Raw genomic sequence first — 17,936 nt, 5'->3', positions numbered from 1 at the left:
GGGGGGGGTCTTAAAAGGGGGGTTCCACTGTATGCATTGGAGATTTGGGTTGAGAGTCGCTTTAAAAGAGCATCTTGCACGTCAGAATGCTTGGTTGGTCAAACACTGACGAGCTGAACACAGCAGTGGGGGAAACTATTCATAACTTACAGCTGTATTGTCACAGATTATCTTGCCAGTTTTCAGCCTTTGATGGTATGTTTCTGTCTGATTGTCATATAGACTTATACAGCAACTTAAACATTGGGTACTAGACCAGCTGACGGGTGTTAAACGCTGAGAAAAGTACTGGAATTAAAAGTACTGTACTGTATATATTGCCAGGATTAGACCAGGCTGTTCTTCGCTTGAGTTTTGGGAAGGGCTAGTACAATCTCTTACAGATACACGTGGTTTTACTTTTTCTTTTTTTTTAAACTTTATTTTGTGTCTAATTTGAAATGTAGGGGTCAGGCATGGGAATTGTCAGCGAAATCGCCGATTTTGGCGAAAAGGAAATTACATTCCAGCGAAAATAAAAAATTGTCCGCGGCAAAAAAAGGTAAATAAAATTATATGTATACTATTGTCTCTCTATCCATTATTTGCTTACACGAAAACTATCAAAATATTGGTCTAAAATGCTAAAATTCGTTTTTCTTCCTTCGCCTCCCTGGTCCCCCCAACGGGGCTCTGCCCCTGTACCCCGCCGGGGCCTAGGCGGCCCCTGGACCTCGGCCTATTTTCAGAGTTTTTTTCTATTTTGGAATTCCCATGCCTGTTTAGGACCAGACAAATTACAACAGTTATCTTTTCCTTGGTGCAGCAATTTCTTCTTGATCAAGAAAGACGTTCCATGTATATTTCCAGCTAGCTTAGTTATAAATTCTCAAGGAACTAACAGGAGTTTTTTGTTTTGTTTTTTGCACTTGTCTGTTTTCAGGTTTCTAAACCAACTCACAAAATTTCCGTAGGTTTTGCCTTGCATCTACATATATATGTATTATTAATCTTCCTTCATTTGTTTGCTCCAATGAAATTGCTTTTCTCTTGGGTATAATTACGTTTATAATCCTCCAATTATTTTTGGTTGGTGACATTGAAGGTCTTGCTTGCTTTTAAGTATCGTATGTACGTAATTTAATAAGGCATGTTTTAAGATTGTGTTGACAAGTTGAACTTTTATCTTTTATCGTCAATCATCAGGAGGAACGTGTATGTGACTTTTCAATCCATTTGTGTTGTCATGGTCTATTTCTGACACTTTTTTTACATTTTAATTGTGTTCACATTTTGAGTTAAAATTTTTGTCCTTGCAAGTTTTGAAATGCCCAGTTTCTGTAGTATCTTTACCCTCTTGTTTTATTGAAAAAAAATTACTTTCAAGAAGAAGAAAAACAATGTGTTTTGAAGGTAGTTATTTTGGTTTAAAAAATCCAAGCAAACTTGTAGACTATTTTTTTCAGTACTTCTTTTAAGAGATGTACATGTATCCGAGAGGAAGCAATTGGGAAAGCAAATGTACCGCCCTTTACTAGAAATGAATGAGCCTCTAAAAAATAAGTGAAAAATACAATATACAAAAGAATTTAGAAACTTGCAGCAGTTACTGAATGCCAATCACCAGGTAATATCTATCTGGAAGAACATTTGGACATTTTCTGTGACATAGAAAGTCAGTCTCACAGATAAAGAATTGAAATCACATGAAACATTCTCCTCTAACTATGCCGATAAAGACAAGTTGTCTTCAAAACATTTGTGTAATAAACCTGGCCCTGTACATAAAAGTAAGTGAATAATAAAGTTAACTCTATCCTGTAGGATTAGTTTGCTATGACAAATGTCAGCATTTATTCAATTTTGCATTAAAAAGTTGTTCCTGTTCTTTTCCCCATCCTCAAAATGTTCAACCTTCACAACTTGTGCACAAATGAGGCACCAACATTTTTTTTTTGGAACAATTTTCTCTTTAGTAGTTTTTGGTTTTGTTGTTAACTGTGAATCTTTTCTGTGCACATTTTTAATGTGCACATTAATTCAACTGTGAGAATGGAATTTTGATGTCACATAGGTTTTTGTTCACATTACTCCCCATTGTACTTCTTTCCTTTTTCACTTTTTAAAAAAACATATTTTCCCCTAAACCAAGTGCATGCTTAATTGATTTTGCCAGTGGTAGTGATGTGCAGTGAGAAAAATCAAAACCTTTTTGAAAGTCGTTGTGTTTAATTTTTGTTCATTACTATGTTAGTTATTGACCTAGTGTATATTTTACTGATAAAAAATAATCACTTTACATCAGTTTTTAAAATGACCACAGAACTTTGAATACTTTATTACTCATAAGGACTATCACATAGATTCCTGAGATAAAATATTTACATTGTAGCTGGGTTGCTGCAGTATATTATGATGGTTGTTCATGTTCTCATTAATACTTGCCACTGCATCATCATCAGAGCCTGAAATTACATACAGTAACCTTTCTTGTTATATCATTATTCTCCCTTTTTCTTATTTCAGCGAGGTAATTTTTTTCAGTGGACACTGTCTTTTTTTGCACAGTTTGATCAACAGATTTATTGAGTTACGCTCATGAATTTGACTTTGCTGATTTTTGCTGCATTTTGTTGTCATTGGTTATGATTTGTTTTGGTTGATTATGATCAGTTTTTTTCTTTTCTTTCGCACCTTTAAATCAGCTTCCAGATGAGATAGAGGAGGCGGATGTAAGTGGAGAATGCCATTGTGTCTCCCCAGTGTGTCCTTGATGCCTGCATTCTGCCTGTTTTTCATGTTGATCATTGTTGTTTGGTAAATCTGTAGTCAACTCAGGACAATTGCCGTGTGAGAACATTGTATATGCAAGCTAGCTACTGAAACCATTTAGAAAGCTTAGGTAGATATGCAAGCTACTGATACAAATTAGAAAGAGTAGGTAGACATGAGTGTTAGTTAAATACTTATAGCCCTGTTGATAGACACATTCTGGGAATAACTCTGTCAGGTTTTTATTAGTTGTGAGTTGCTTTTCCTTGAAAATACTGGAGCAAACCATAACGCCAGCCATGTGTGGACACATGCCGCTCGCTTTTGATTGGCCTACAATGTCACATGGGTTTGTTTGCCCCAGTATTTCCAAGTTTTAGCATTACTCTTCCACAACTCATTAAATCTTGACAGTTTAAATTTTCGAACATTGTCTATTAATTGTGCATGTTAGATTCAGTATAACCATCAAGAAGATTACTCTGTTGGAAAGATCTGCAGTGTTTCAGTGTACATGTCATTGATAACTGCGAAAAACATTTAGTTACGAGATAGATATAAATAATTAAGGAATGTGAGGATTGCAGTTGAGATGGTATACCATCAAATAACAATAAAAAATGTACTCATCAGAACATAGACAAACAGACAGAAGACATGGACCTTTTTGGACAGACATCTAAGAATCATTTAGTTACTTTCAAGTCCCATGCCTCTACATTGAGAATTAAACTTCTTGCAGGGGACCTTTTTATTGTGAAAATGTTGTGCAAAACCGTTTGTGATTTAAGGTAAAAAAAAAAATTCAAGTGTCTGATAGAAACTGCATCTTGTATCGTCTTGAGCAATTGTGTCAGTGTACACACTTGACTGACAAGTACTTGCTATGCAGTTTTGAAAAGCATGTGTAGTGTCTTCCTGATTGCAAAAGAAAAATTAGTACTCATTTACTGATGTAAGTAACACTATAGAAATAATGCATGATCTATCACTTTGGATGTTCATTATATTTCACTCACTGCACTCTGACCACATTAGTTTGTAGTGAAAGTGGAAGTAATCATTAAAGCAAGCCCAGAAAGTAATTCTAGCATATGTTTTACAAATAGATACATTGATTGTCTGTGTAGTCTGAAGCGAAAAACACTGCTAGTTTAAAGATTAATACAAAGGCCAAAGATAGTGATTGTCACTGCAAAATCATCTGTAGATAACTGTTTTTAATTGTTGTTGATAAAAAGAAAATGTTACAAAAGACATATACACTGCTCACAATAACAAAATGACATATACACATCTCACAATAACAAAATGACAAAGTGAGATACAGGTGACTACGGACAAACTGTGGTATATTTGGTTTAAATGTTGCTACTATTGTGATGTGTTTTTGTGGTTTTGTATACCCGCATGGTGGCATGATTCAGTGGTGACTTTAATTAATTATAATCCAGGTTTAGTGTCAGCTGTTACTATAACACGTTCTGGTCATCTCCAGAATTAGCCGTGTGGACGTTGCATACTTTAAAAAATAATGAACATTTTGAGATTCATTCACTGAAATGACGAACCTTCCATGCATGGGGCGAAATAGAGAGTACTGTATTAGACATTAAAGTTCTGTCTGTTTTATGTGAAATGCCGTTGTGTCCGTTGAGTGCTTTTATGTTCAGAATAAAATGAGGCAGTGGAGGTTAGTATAATGAAGGGAGGTGGGGAGTCTTTTTACATTTAGTCAAGTTTTGACTAAATGTTTTAACATGGAGGGGGAATCGAGACGAGGGTCCTGGTGTATGTGTGTGTGTGTGTCTGTCTGTCTGTCTGTGCGTGTGTGTGTGTAGAGCGATTCAGACCAAACTACTGGACCGATCTTTATGAAATTTTACATGAGAGTTCCTGGGAATGATATCCCCAGACGTTTTTTTTCATTTTTTCGATAAATACTTTTGATGACGTCATATCCGGCTTTTTGTAAAAGTTGAGGCGGCACTGTCACACCCTCATTTTTCAATCAAATTGATTGGAATTTTTGTAAAGCAATCTTCGATAAAGGCCGGACTTCGGTATTGCATTTCAGCTTGGTGGCTTAAAAATTAATTAATGACTTTGGTCATTAAAAATCTGAAAATTGTAATAATTTTTTTTTATATAAAACGATCCAAATTTACGTTCATCTTATTCTACATCATTTCCTGATTCCAAAAACATATAAATATGTTATATTTGGATTAAAAACAAGCTCTGAAAATTAAAAATATAAAAATTATGATCAAAATAAAATTTCCGAAATCGATTTAAAAACAATTTCATCTTATTCCTTGTCGGTTCCTGATTCCAAAAACATATAGATATGATATGTTTGGATTAAAAACACGCTCAGAAAGTTCAAGCGAAGAGAGGTACAGAAAAGCGTGCTATGCAGCACAGCGAAACCACTACCGCGCTGAACAGGCTCATCAGTTTCACTCCGTTTTGCACAAGCGGCGGACTACGGTCATTGTGAAAAAATGCAGTGCGTTCAGTTTCATTCTGTGAGTTCCACAGCTTGACTAAATGTAGTAATTTTGCCTTACGCGACTTCTTTCTACTTTAAGGTTATTTTTATTTTATTATTTTTCATTGGGGGGGGGAAGGGAAATGGTTATTTTTCTTAAACAGTGGCAAATACTGTTCTTACTTGGGGAAGGGGGTGGTTTATTGTTATGAAGCAGTGACAAATACTGTCATTATTTGGCACTGAAACTAGCCCTGTAGTGTGACATGATATCGTTCGTGTGAGCATGAAATTGTGTTCATGTGACTTGTCCATGCATGTTGCCATCCAAGTCAGTGGTTTATTGTTGTGGTGAACATTTGCAGTTATTATCTCAAAACAAAATGATGCACCATACAGAATGCAAGTTAAATACAAAGGATTCGTATTCTTTCTGTTGACATGTTCAGCTGTGTGTGTCTGATAGCAGGAGTTCTATAGTGTGCACAGAGAGTGCTAATTACACAGAGACTTAGTTGCACGAAAGTATTTCGATTGATAAACTACAAATTGTTAGAATACACTGGTACGTTTATGGAACTGAACTATGATTTTAAAGTAACACTTATCCCCCCCCCCCCCCCTCCCCCTCCATATCATCGGTTTTACATTATACATTGCTGGCAGTATTATTGTTTGCTATTTGTTCTTGCCCTTACTTTATTGGTTGCCTGGTTTTACACAAACTTAAGTAAAGGAGTAATATGTTAGAAAATGTATGAAGCTGCAGTACTGAGTGTTTCAATGGTGCCTGGTGGGTCCTCGGTGCTACCTTAATGAAGTTACTAGTGTTTGAGCAGTGCTGGATTATCATCAACCAATATAAAACTACATATAGCATATTGTAGTGGTGACCGTTCTCAGGGAGTCCCCAATTAATGCATTGATAGGTTTATATGCCTGTGAAGATGTTAAATACCATTAGTCAGTGCAGCCCAGTGGTCTACTGCTAAAACAAGCATCTTAGCAGTACCCAGGGGTCCTCTAGTGCTACAGTAAGACTAATTAGTGTCTTACCTGTACCTGTTGGACTGTATTCTACTGATACTGATGGTTTCCACTCTTTCTTACCATCCTGACGAAGGCATTACCTGCCGAAATATTGATACAAAAAAGTACCTAGCCTGGTTACTCGCATGTCTGCTTTTTATTTAAATGATACTGACTGTTTAGCGTCCATATCCTTGTAGGAAGAGAAGAAGGACGAGGCGGACGGTCTGCCCAACTCGGCCATCAAGGACCTGGGGGACAAGATGAACCAGAGGCAGAACTCCGTCAACTCCAAGCCCAACCGGGTGGACATGAGCCCCACGACCGAGAACAAGTCCCTGCCGTCGCGACCCTCCCTCAACCGCATGGGGTCATCCCCGCACATGATGATCAGCAAGCAGGAGAGCGTGCAGTCGGCCAACAGCCAGAGCAGCACTGGATCAGGTAAAGTACAGTTTTTGGTACTGGTCACTATTGTCCTCAATCCAGCTATTCTTGATTCGGTGCAACTGTTTTCAGGTTCAGGCATGAGACTTTTTTCTAGAGTTCATAGATGTCCAACAGGTTCAAAACCCCCCGCGGGTTAGGGGGAAGAATTTACCCGATGCTCCCCAGCATGTCGTAAGAGGCGACTAACGGATTCTGTTTCTTCTTTTACCCTTGTTAAATGTTTCTTGTATGGAATATTGTCAATTTTTGTAAAGATTTTAGTCAAACAGTATGTAAGAAATGTTAAGTCCTTTGTACTGGAAACTTGCATTCTCCCAGTAAGGTAATATATTGTACTACGTTGCAAGCCCCTGGAGCAAATTTTTGATTAGTGCTTTTGTGAACAAGAAACAATTGACAAGTGGCTCTATCCCATCTTCCCCCTTTCCCGATATAACCCTTCGTGGTTGAAAACGACGTTAAACACCAAATAAAGAAAGAAAGAACAGGTTCAAAGCTTGAGAGAGAATTCTTGAGATCTCGAGATTGCACAATTCTTTGAGTTTTTGTTTTTTTCTCAAAAATGGTGTGGGTGGCAATTGCTTTATGGCTTATTGTGTGTTTTACTTGTTGTTTTTTTGTTTGTTTTGTTGTTGTTTTTACATTTAGTCAAGTTTTGACTAAATGTTTTAACATAGAGGGGGAATCGAGACGAGGGTCGTGGTGTATGTGTGTGTGTCTGTGCGTGTGTGTGTGTAGAGCGATTCAGACCAAACTACTGGACCGATCTTTATGAAATTTTACATGAGAGTTCCTGGGAATGATATCCCCGGACATTTTTTTCTTTTTTTCGATAAATACCTTTGATGACGTCATATCCGGCTTTTTGTAAAAGTTGAGGCGGCACTGTCACACCTTCATTTTTCAATCAAATTGATTGAAATTTTGGCCAACTCTTCGACGAAGGCCGGACTTCGGTATTGCATTTCAGCTTGGTGGCTTAAAAATTAATTAATGACTTTGGTCATTAAAAATCTGAAAATTGTAAAAAAAAGTTAAAAAATTATAAAACGATCCACATTTACGTTCATCTTATTCTTCATCATTTCCTGATTCCAAAAACATATAAATATGTTATATTTGGATTAAAAACAAGCTCTGAAAATTAATAATATAAAATTATGATCAAAATTAAATTTTCGAAATCAATTTAAAAACACTTTCATCTTATTCCTTGTCGGTTCCTGATTCCAAAAACATATAGATATGATATGTTTGGATTAAAAACACGCTCAGAAAGCTAAAACGAAGAGAGGTACAGAAAAGCATGCTATCCTTCTCAGCGCAACTATACTACCCCGCTCTTCTTGTCAATTTCACTGCTTTTGCCTTGAGCGGTGGACTGACGATGCTACAAGTATACGGTCTTGCTGAAAAATTGCATTGTGTTCAGTTTCATGCTGTGAGTTCGACAGCTTGACTAAATGTTGTATTTTCGCCTTACGCGACTTGTTGTTTTTTGTTGTTGTTGCAATTTTATGATCTCATGCCTGTTATAGTCCAGTTGTCTATAGTTTCACACCCCTAGTCTTTGTTTCATGTTGTTTAATCCTCCCTTGCTGGTAGCTAGCCTGGTTATACTATAGCTATCAGGCTTTTTGTATTTTGTTTTGGATTTGTGTTTTATTTGTTTGATTTCTTGCAGAGGTTTTATTTTTGTTTTTGGTTTGCCGACGTTTTGTTGGTTGCATGACATGCAGTTACATTTACATGAATTTACATCTTCCGCTTGAATGTGTTTTTGTTTGCGTTAGTTACAGAAGTTGATAGAGTTCTTCCTCACTTTTATTTTGATTGTAATACTTGGAAGCGGTACATACATGAGCTTCAATGGTTATTCGTTTCCCTTTGACAAAATATAGTTATGCTTAAATTCCACGAAAACTGACACTTCACCCTTAACTTTAAGAAGCAAAGGTTTGCCAGTTTGATACAGTTTTTACCAGGAGAAAACTGATGCAGGCAGTCTAAGTTTATATATGACATCATGTTTTTGCAATCTAAAATTTCAAACATTGACAGAGGATTAAGATAATGACTGTATGATAAAGCTTCTTGTTTTAGTCAAGTCTCAGATGATTATTTCATTATGCTGTTTATGTTACAGTAAATTCTCAAAGCCAAGAAATTTACAAAATCCCTGAAACTTTCAGTAAACTTGTACATTTCTTATTTCATTCAAGGATTTTACAACCTTGCTAAAAAGTATAGGAAAATTGTAAATTTTTGTTCGAAGGAATAGGAAAATTGGAAATTTGCTGAAAACATATTTCAATAAATAAAATAGAAATCATTTTTAATTTTTGGAATCCTTAAAAGTCCACCTACATTCATGCAAATGCTAAATTAAGCACAAAATAGAAGTTTCCTCTCACTTTACTCTGGCGCGACATCTACTAACGTGACAGCTAGTAGCATGACTTCACTGGCGCAGCATCACAAAGCGCAACGTTCCATTAGCGCGAAAATTCCACTAGCTTGAATTTTGATGGGGAAGTCAGAATGCTGATAAGCACTTAGGATCATTCAAGGAGACTTATGCACAAGTGTTGAAATTGTCTTTGATATGTGACCCTCCACCACGAAATGAGTCGCATGTCACCTCGCGCGGTTCTGCGCTAGGCTTAATATAAGTCCGGGGAGTGTCTGGTAACAGTGTGAGGGTCACCTTAGTCACAGGCTTATAACTCAAACAGTTTTCGCTCTTTTCTAAAACGGTTTTCACCACTGGATAGAGCATAAAAAACTCTTTAGGAAAATGTAAAAATATGAAAATCATGCAAAGGTGACATGCGACTCATTTCATGGTGGAGGGTCACATATTTGCTTTAAGTACTTGTTTATCTGCTTTTTTCCCCTGTGGGAATTTTTGTTCTGGTGCATTTTGATGTTGTGTATGTGAACACTGTTATCTGTGTCTTTAGTTACGTGCTTTGCATGCATGATTGACCCCCAATTGGTGTTTCAAAATGTGTAGGGAAAATGCTGACGTTGTCTGATGCAAACCTGCGGTTGTTGTTGTGTGAGTAGAAACTGCCCCTGGTTGCCACATAGCACTGTACTGGAAGTAGAATGAAGAGAAATGAAACGAGATCAGCAAGACCAGAAACATGTTGCCAACTGTAGATTATTCTTATCTAAAATGTTTATGCTGGAACTAATTTTGGTCATGATGTGTAACATATATCCCTTTAAAATCTGATGTCAGATTTGATATGCAAGTTAAATACCAGATTCAGTGTATTGATTGACTAATCTCTGCTGAGGCAGTTTTATCAAATTTATTTATTCATATTGTACAAAGAGAGTTCAGGTGTTGACTTTGAGTTGTTTCTTTCACAACTGTTATCTCTAACGAGCTTTGATATCTACATGCATTGAAATGACTAAAGATGTACGAGTTTTTCATTAATTTTGTGTTTAAAGATATGATTTAAGATTTGTCAATTTAAACTAGCAAAACAATATAGATGCTTGCTATTGTTTCAGAAGTAAAGATGCAAACATTTTGAAACAAAAAGTAAAAATATTCCGTTCTAATGCAATCATCCATATTATATGAGCCCTAAATTAATCCCAAAATAAAGTTTATTTACTCAGCTCAGTGAAAAGGATATAATGGGCAAGTGACTGATGACTCTCGTTTCATAATCTCTTTGTTATATATAACCTCTGCTTTTGATCACTCACAGGTTGGCATTACTCCCTTGCTTTGTTCTTGTCACTAATCCCAAAATTGTTTTGTTCCAAGTTAGCTGAAATCTTTTTTTCCTATTAGCCATTTGTGTGGGTATTTATGCGTTTATTGAAAAGCAAGGCAATAACCTGTCAAAGTATAGCTTGGCTTAAAGGCATATGTACGCGCTCCCGTGTTTACAAAGTGTAGTTTGCCCATAATCGATGTCAAACGCACCATAAGACCATGTAATGACGATATGTCGCCATGCGCGGACCATATACATGCATTACAGCTTGTTTTAGAGTCTCAAAAACTTTGGATGTAAACAAAGACGCGGAGTTATTTCCCTTGCGTCAACGCTACCTCTGTTGGCAAATCTATAAATAGGACGATCCAGATCAAAATGAAAATTAACATATCTCAACATTGAAGGGGTCCTAGACCACAATATTTTGCAGGGAACTTAATTTAGCATGTCTCCAGCTGTTGGTAAAGCAATTAGCGTTTATAGTCATCGAGTACATATGGCTTTAAAACTATATCAGTTGTGGTGTGTTTCTGCTGTGCTCTCTGACCCATTATGATTGACTTTATAGCTGCAAAATTAAAAAAGATCTCTTGACCTCTGGGTGGGGGGAAAGAAATAAAGAAGGAACAAATTAAATCTAGAATTTAGATGGTGGGCTAGTTAAGATTTTAATTTTGTCACCACTATTTTTTTGTACAGAATATCATTGTTTTGAAATGTTAATTTCTCTCAGACCTTTTTATTGTACATGATACTATAAATACCCGTTTTCATAGAGACTGATTACTTATGGGCATCAATATTATGGTTAAAGAAACATTAATGTTGAAACCATATGGAATTCCTTTGTTATGGATAGGAAGATTGTTATCTGCAGAGGAGTAACTTATGTAATAGTTTTATTTATACTGCTTTTGAGTGTAGTCATTTGCATTCGTAAACATGTAACTGGAACCTTGAATTATATTCACACTACCCTACCACTTTCATTGAAGCAAAGGTGTAGCTGTGTGCAGTATAATCCAGAAAAATATACTTAATTCCCCTCTCTCTTAGCTCTCTGACTCAAATTCTCTCTGTCTCTCTGTCTGTCTGTCTGTCTATCTGTCTGTCTGTCTCTCTCTCTCTCTCTCTCTCTCTCTTTCTCTCTCTCTCTCTCTCTCTCCCCCCTGTCCCCCCACTCTCTCTCTCTCCCATCCCCCCACTCTCTCTTTCTGTCTTCCCACACACAACTTTGGTCTGCGAAAGTTTTTTCCCAAAATGGGCACTGATGCTAAAAAAACGATTCTGAGAAAACGGCGTCAACAGTTTTCGCAATGGTGTCATATGTTAATAAAATACTTTGAAAATGATCATTTTATTACACGGAAGATGTTGACGATTACAAAATTACATCGCAAAATGATTCTAATTGTGTTAAAAAAATGCTTAGAACCCAAATACGTTTTGGGACGGAAATGTCCTGCCATCTCTGGCCTTAATTTTAGGAAAATACAAGAATGCAGTTATGGTCAGACATGGTTTTTGTGCCAGATTGGTGTGAAGAATTTCAAATTCAGGTCATAGTACTCATCGACAAATATATACTAGTGTTTGAGAAATTGTCGTTTATCTTTTGTTTCTTTCTCCCAAGAGTACTGAATTGGTTAAAATAAAATGTAATACTCTTCTTCTTTCTTGAAATTCCTACCTACCTCTTACACTTTGTTTATTTTTTTGTTTATTTTTATTTTGTTATTTAAAACACTTGGATGGTGACTGCTCCAATTTAAATGTCAGTCCAACTGTCATCACTAAGATTTTAATAGTTTAAATAGTTTATCATTAATGTACTCAGACTCTCGCTTGAATAGAAATGATGCATAATTTGGGATGTCTTTTTTTCTAACAGCTTACTTTGACCCCTAATGGATGAAACTAATGAAGTTAAGCTTTAATTAAATTAGCATTCTTTATTAGTTTCTTGTATGCGGATGGGAAGAACTGCAATTTATTATTTCAGTTGTAGAGTTGTCACAGTAATTCTAGGGGAATAAAGTTCAGGTTGTTGACATTTTATTTTTTATTTTGCTGGTTTCAATAACATATTGTACTGACAGTAAAACCGCAACACGGTGGCCTAGTGGTAAGGCGTCCGCCCAGTGAGCGGGAGGTCGTGGGTTCGAACCCCGGCCGGGTCATACCTAAGACTTTAAAATTGGCAATCTAGTGGCTGCTCCGCCTGGCGTCTGGCATTATGGGGTTAGTGCTAGGACTGATTGGTCCGGTGTCAGAATAATGTGACTGGGTGAGACATGAAGCCTGTGCTGCGACTTCTGTCTTGTGTGTGGCGCACGTTAAATGTCAAAGCAGCACCGCCCTGATATCACCCTTCATGGTGGACTGGGCGTTGAGCAAACAAACAAACAAACAAACTGACAGTAAACTTTTTCTTTCTTTGATGGTTTTTCTTTTATCTCCTACATTTCCAGCCATGATAATGACCTGACATGAAATATATGTGTATCTATTGTTCTTTTACATTTATTTAGGTGTGTGTGTGTGTGTGTGTGTGTGTGTGTGTGTGTGTGTGTGTGTGTGTGTGTGTGTGTGTGTGTGTGACATAGATGTCTGACGTGATCCTATTTAATTTGTCAGAATGCAAGTTGTTAATGTAAATTTTTTATGATTATTAATCTCTTTCAAGTTGTCTTCTTTAGCTGACTTATGTAAGGGTATATGTATGGAGTACAATCCATAATGTGTGAGTCTGTATGTATGTGCATGGGTATTGCTTTGTTACTGAAGTCGAGGAATACAAGCTAAATTGGGGTACTCCAGGTTAATTGTTTGAATTAGTCTCTGTGTACATAAGTTAAAAGACTCAACAAGACCTGCACATCAGTGCATTGAAAATGTTATCATTTAATGGTAGTGAAAGAGTTTAGCTTAAGGGGGAGAATTTATATAGCTTCATGCTTGTTTTAGCCACGTCATTCGTGGTAGGTTGAAACTGTCTTCAAAGTCATTTCATGTAAATAAGGCTTATTCGTGTGGTATTTCATCATCAAAAAGAAAGGGTGAAAAAGAAGCACTGTGAGTTTTGTTGAGGGTCAAACTGCAGTTTCACAAAAATGATTCTGCGGTGTTTAACAGACTGTTGGGAAAGTGGCATTTAAATTTTTGTTAAGTGTCTCAAAACTGTTTTAAAATTGCGTACACAATACTATGTTTTAAAAGGTAAGAAAACTTATTGAAGTTACAGTCTTTTTTGTGAAAGTAAAAAATGATGTGACTACTGTACACGATAATTAACAGTGCCTTTATTTCCGGATTTACTCATTGGTTTTCTTTTCATTGTGAAAGGTGGCAACCTGAACCGGATGACATCCTCATCAATGCTTGGGGAAAATGGGACAGCAGGAACATTTGCACAAAACTCAAAGCTCAATGGTGAGATCTTTTTTTTTTTATCTGCATTTATTTTTTTTTAACGTTTTTTACTTTTAAGTTTACTTATATTTTCCTCAGTGCTGTTGAAGAATTGAATTACAGACAGTAACTATCATGTGAATGTAAACTTATGGTCACAGTGTTTCCTTCTGCATTTGTGCCACACAGTAATACAAAACTAACAGTTTGTATACACACAAAATAGAGAGTAAGTCTGAAGGTATCATTTTAAATTGTTGGTATGAAGGTCATTGCTGAAGGTTATAAATGTAGTACAGTGGAACCCCCCTTTTAAGACCTCAACAAATCTAAGAAAATCGGGTCTTAAAAAGGAGGGAGTCTTAAAATGGGGGGTCTTAAAAAGGAGGGAGTCTTAAAATGGGGGGTCTTAAAAAGGAGGGGGTCTTAAAATGGGGGGTCTTAAAAAGGAGGGAGTCTTAAAAGGGTGGTTCCACTGTAGTAGCTGAGCTAGCTTTATGTGTTGTTTTAAAAGTGATATGCGATGAAACCCCCCACGGGTTAGGGGGAAGAATTTACCCGATGCTCCCCAGCATGTCGTAAGAGGCGACTAACGGATTTTGTTTCTCTTTTTACCCTTGTTAAGTGTTTCTTGTATAGAATATAGTCAATTTTTGTTAAGATTTTAGTCAAGCAGTATGTAAGAAATGTTAAGTCCTTTGTACTGGAAACTTGCATTCTCCCAGTAAGGTAATATATTGTACTACGTTGCAAGCCCCTGGAGCAAATTTTTGATTAGTGCTTTTGTGAACAAGAAACAATTGACAAGTGGCTCTATCCCATCTTCCCCCTTTCCCCGTCGCGATATAACCCTTCGTGGTTGAAAACGACGTTAAACACCAAATAAAGAAAGAATATTTAATGAAACAGGGTGATCTTTTTTCTTTAGATTCTGCGATCTTGAAGCCTACACCACTGGAAGAACTGAAGACCTGCAAGGCCTACCTGAAAGCTGTTGCCAAGAGAGACAAAGACCTGGAAAACATGCGGCGCAAGCATGAAAAGGTTTCACACTGTGTTTCTGTTAATAAGTTGATCAAATATTACCTTTAGTAGTAGAACCTGACTACAGAAGTGTTTCTGTTTGCTCAAAATGTATATCTGATGCCTCTGAGACAGAGAAATGATGCAAAGATGTTTTAAAATTATGCATTTTGTTTTGAAAGTTGGGCGTGAAAAGATCAAATGTGTATTTTACTTTCAGAACTTTTTTTTTTTTCTTTTTTTTAATTTTTTTTTACAAACTATTGGCATACAGTTTTGAGGATTTTAACAAATTTACAGTTTGCAGAGTTTAAATAACTACGAGGGTGTAAATTTACAGAAGTTTTGAACAGAAATATAAGAAAACAGCTAGGATCTTTAAAGAGGGATTCCACTGTCTTTCTGTGCATTTCTTTCACTGAACATTGTGTCTCTCAGGCACGGGAGATTCTGGAGGAGCAGCAGCAGATGCAGCTGGACAAGCTGATTGCGTCCCAGACCCGAGCTCGGATAGCGCTGGAGAAGACTCACACCAAGACCCTGAAGAAGATGGCCAAGTGCGGGGAGAACACGGAGCAGAAGCAGCAAGTCTTCAAGGGGGAGCTGCAGGCAATGCTTCAGGCTCAGGACCAAGAGGTGGGTGGCCAAGGTCGTTGTCTTATGTTCAATGTCATTGTTGAAGGTCATAGTTGAAAGCATGGTAATTGCTGAAGGTTGTAGCAGGTCATAGTTCAGATCATGGTATCTCCTCTGAAATCGGCATATGTCTGCCTAAATGGCGGGGTAGAAACGGTCATACATGAAAAAACCCATTAGAGGAAAAAACATAATTATGTGAACGAGGGAGTTTATCCCATGAATGAGGAAGAAGAATTAGAAATCATTGTTTTTGCTGAAGGTCATAGCAGCATTGTTGGTGTATTTCATAGATAAGAATTATATTGCCGGGTGACAAAACAGCACCTTCTACTACAGTTTGTTCCAGTAGGACCATTTAGGGAAAAGAAGAAAGACATCATCCATGTAGTAGCTAGGCCTTTAATTGTACATTCCCTTGGCAGAACACAGAAATATCATTTGAAACTATTTCAGTCAGCAGCCAAAATTGTGTTTCCACATACCGGTATCTATATAAACAGCTGTTCAAAAGCATTCTCACTTGTACTCGGCAACATTAATCATTCTTTAAACCTAACCTAAGTTCATTATTTTTTGTTCCAGCATCGTGAGATGAAGTACAAACACGCGGACGTGATGATGGGCATGAGTAAGGACCACTTCCAGGTGGAGCTAGAGGTGTACAAGCGTCACCACAATGCCATCTACGATGCGCTGTACGAGGTGATGACCGCAAACCACAACTGCCACAAGAAGGCCCTGGACGAGATCCACGATCGCGACGTGGTGGAGCTGAAGAAGGCCATGGATCCACAGATCCGAGAGCACATGAAGCAGCTGGCCAAGAAGCATAAAGACAAACAGGAATTGTCCAGGTGGGTTTTGGCGTGGTGAAGGTTTCTTTGCTTTATACTCTTCAAATGACCGGCACGGTTGGCCTAGTGGTAAGGCGTCCGCCCCGTGATCGGGAGGTCGTGGGTTCGAACCCCGGCCGGGTCATACCTAAGACTTTAAAATTGGCAATCTAGTGGCTGCTCCGCCTGGCGTCTGGCATTATGGGGTTAGTGCTAGGACTGGTTGGTCCGGTGTCAGAATAATGTGACTGGGTGAGACATGAAGCCTGTGCTGTGACTTCTGTCTTGTGTGTGGCGCACGTTATATGTCAAAGCAGCACCGCCCTGATATGGCCCTTCGTGGTCGGCTGGGCGTTAAGCAAACAAACAAACAAACAAACAAACTCTTCAAATGTAAGCATAGGAACAAGACACTGAAAGTAACAAGAACAAAATAACAATGAACATTTACTCACCATTAACATGGACAATAGAAAATTGAAATTTTTTTTATTGTCCATGTTTTCGGTGAGTACATTTTTATTGTTATCTTGTTCTTCAAATGTAGTCATAGAGCCTGCTGGCTGAGAAACATGAGGCCACAGAAATCGACAGTTAAAAGTGCAGTCGCATGCATAGTGAAGGTTTTTCACGATTCAAGTACTTTACTCACATGGTTGGGAAATGTTTTAGGTAAACGATAGGCAGGAATTATCTGTTAAGGCCTGGCTAAGATTGGGTTTCTTTTGCTAAAAGGTCTGTCCAGAATGATACAGTGTGGCTTGCCAATAATTTAAGAACCAAACAGCAATTATTTCAGTGAGTTTTAGCTTGGACCAGGGTAGGTTCTTTAGCTAATAGCTCTTTTAGTGCAAATGGGATTTGACAATGCAGCTGAAAGCAAGAATTGACGATGTTCGGGAATAACTCTGTCGGGTTTGTATGGGTTGTGAAAGAGTGCATACTCTTGCTTTTAATGAAGTAAACTTTCCCACATGATATGATAAGCCAGCCACTAGCGAGGGGTGTGTCTGAAACACGTGGACAAGGAGCATGTGTGGAAAGTTTGCCTCAATAAAAGCAAGAGTATTCACTCTTTTACTACCCATACAAGCTCGACTGAGTTATTTCCAATTCGTCTATTGTCCGGGTAGGTTTGGCTTAGATAAATAGGTTCTTTCGTGTAGCTCTTCCAGTAAAGATTTGTTGACTATGACACTGCACTTGACCAAGAAACTTTGGGACAAGCAGAAATTGCTTAAACTTGGATAGGTTTACTCTACATTTTAGATTTCTTGCTGTAAGGCAAAATTTGACTTTTCCTTTCCCTTCATTTGGGTTTTTGTTTCGTCTACCAGATTGTGATGTAACACTCTTGACTGTTTTTCAGAATCAAGCGGGAGGCACAGCAGAAGCATGTAGGAGCAGTTGTCACAGAGCGACAGAGGGTGAGTATTATGCCAAGGCACATGTAGATGTCTTTGACCTGATGAAAAGTAACCTTAATAGGATATGTGTGAATCTTGAACAAATGAGGCAGACCGCTATTTTTTTCTTCTTCTGCGTTCGTGGGCTGAAACT

General features: G+C 37.6%; 1 protein-coding gene across 1 annotated transcript in view; it reads left to right on the top strand.

The window, feature by feature from the left end:
- Positions 1–17,936, top strand: part of LOC138951854 (1-phosphatidylinositol 4,5-bisphosphate phosphodiesterase classes I and II-like) — a 140,131-nt gene that overhangs the window by 104,530 nt on the left and 17,665 nt on the right. Inside the window, exons 22-29 of the mRNA XM_070323414.1 lie at positions 923–949; positions 6,475–6,718; positions 9,741–9,785; positions 13,816–13,902; positions 14,810–14,925; positions 15,343–15,540; positions 16,126–16,397; positions 17,746–17,803. Of these exons, the coding sequence (XP_070179515.1) occupies positions 923–949; positions 6,475–6,718; positions 9,741–9,785; positions 13,816–13,902; positions 14,810–14,925; positions 15,343–15,540; positions 16,126–16,397; positions 17,746–17,803 (1,047 nt within the window). The remainder of the gene's footprint in view (positions 1–922; positions 950–6,474; positions 6,719–9,740; positions 9,786–13,815; positions 13,903–14,809; positions 14,926–15,342; positions 15,541–16,125; positions 16,398–17,745; positions 17,804–17,936) is intronic.

This window comes from Littorina saxatilis, linkage group LG17 (assembly GCF_037325665.1).
Source record: "Littorina saxatilis isolate snail1 linkage group LG17, US_GU_Lsax_2.0, whole genome shotgun sequence".
Taxonomy (NCBI): Eukaryota; Metazoa; Mollusca; class Gastropoda; order Littorinimorpha; family Littorinidae; genus Littorina; species Littorina saxatilis.
This window is presented reverse-complemented; position numbering and strand designations above follow the sequence as displayed.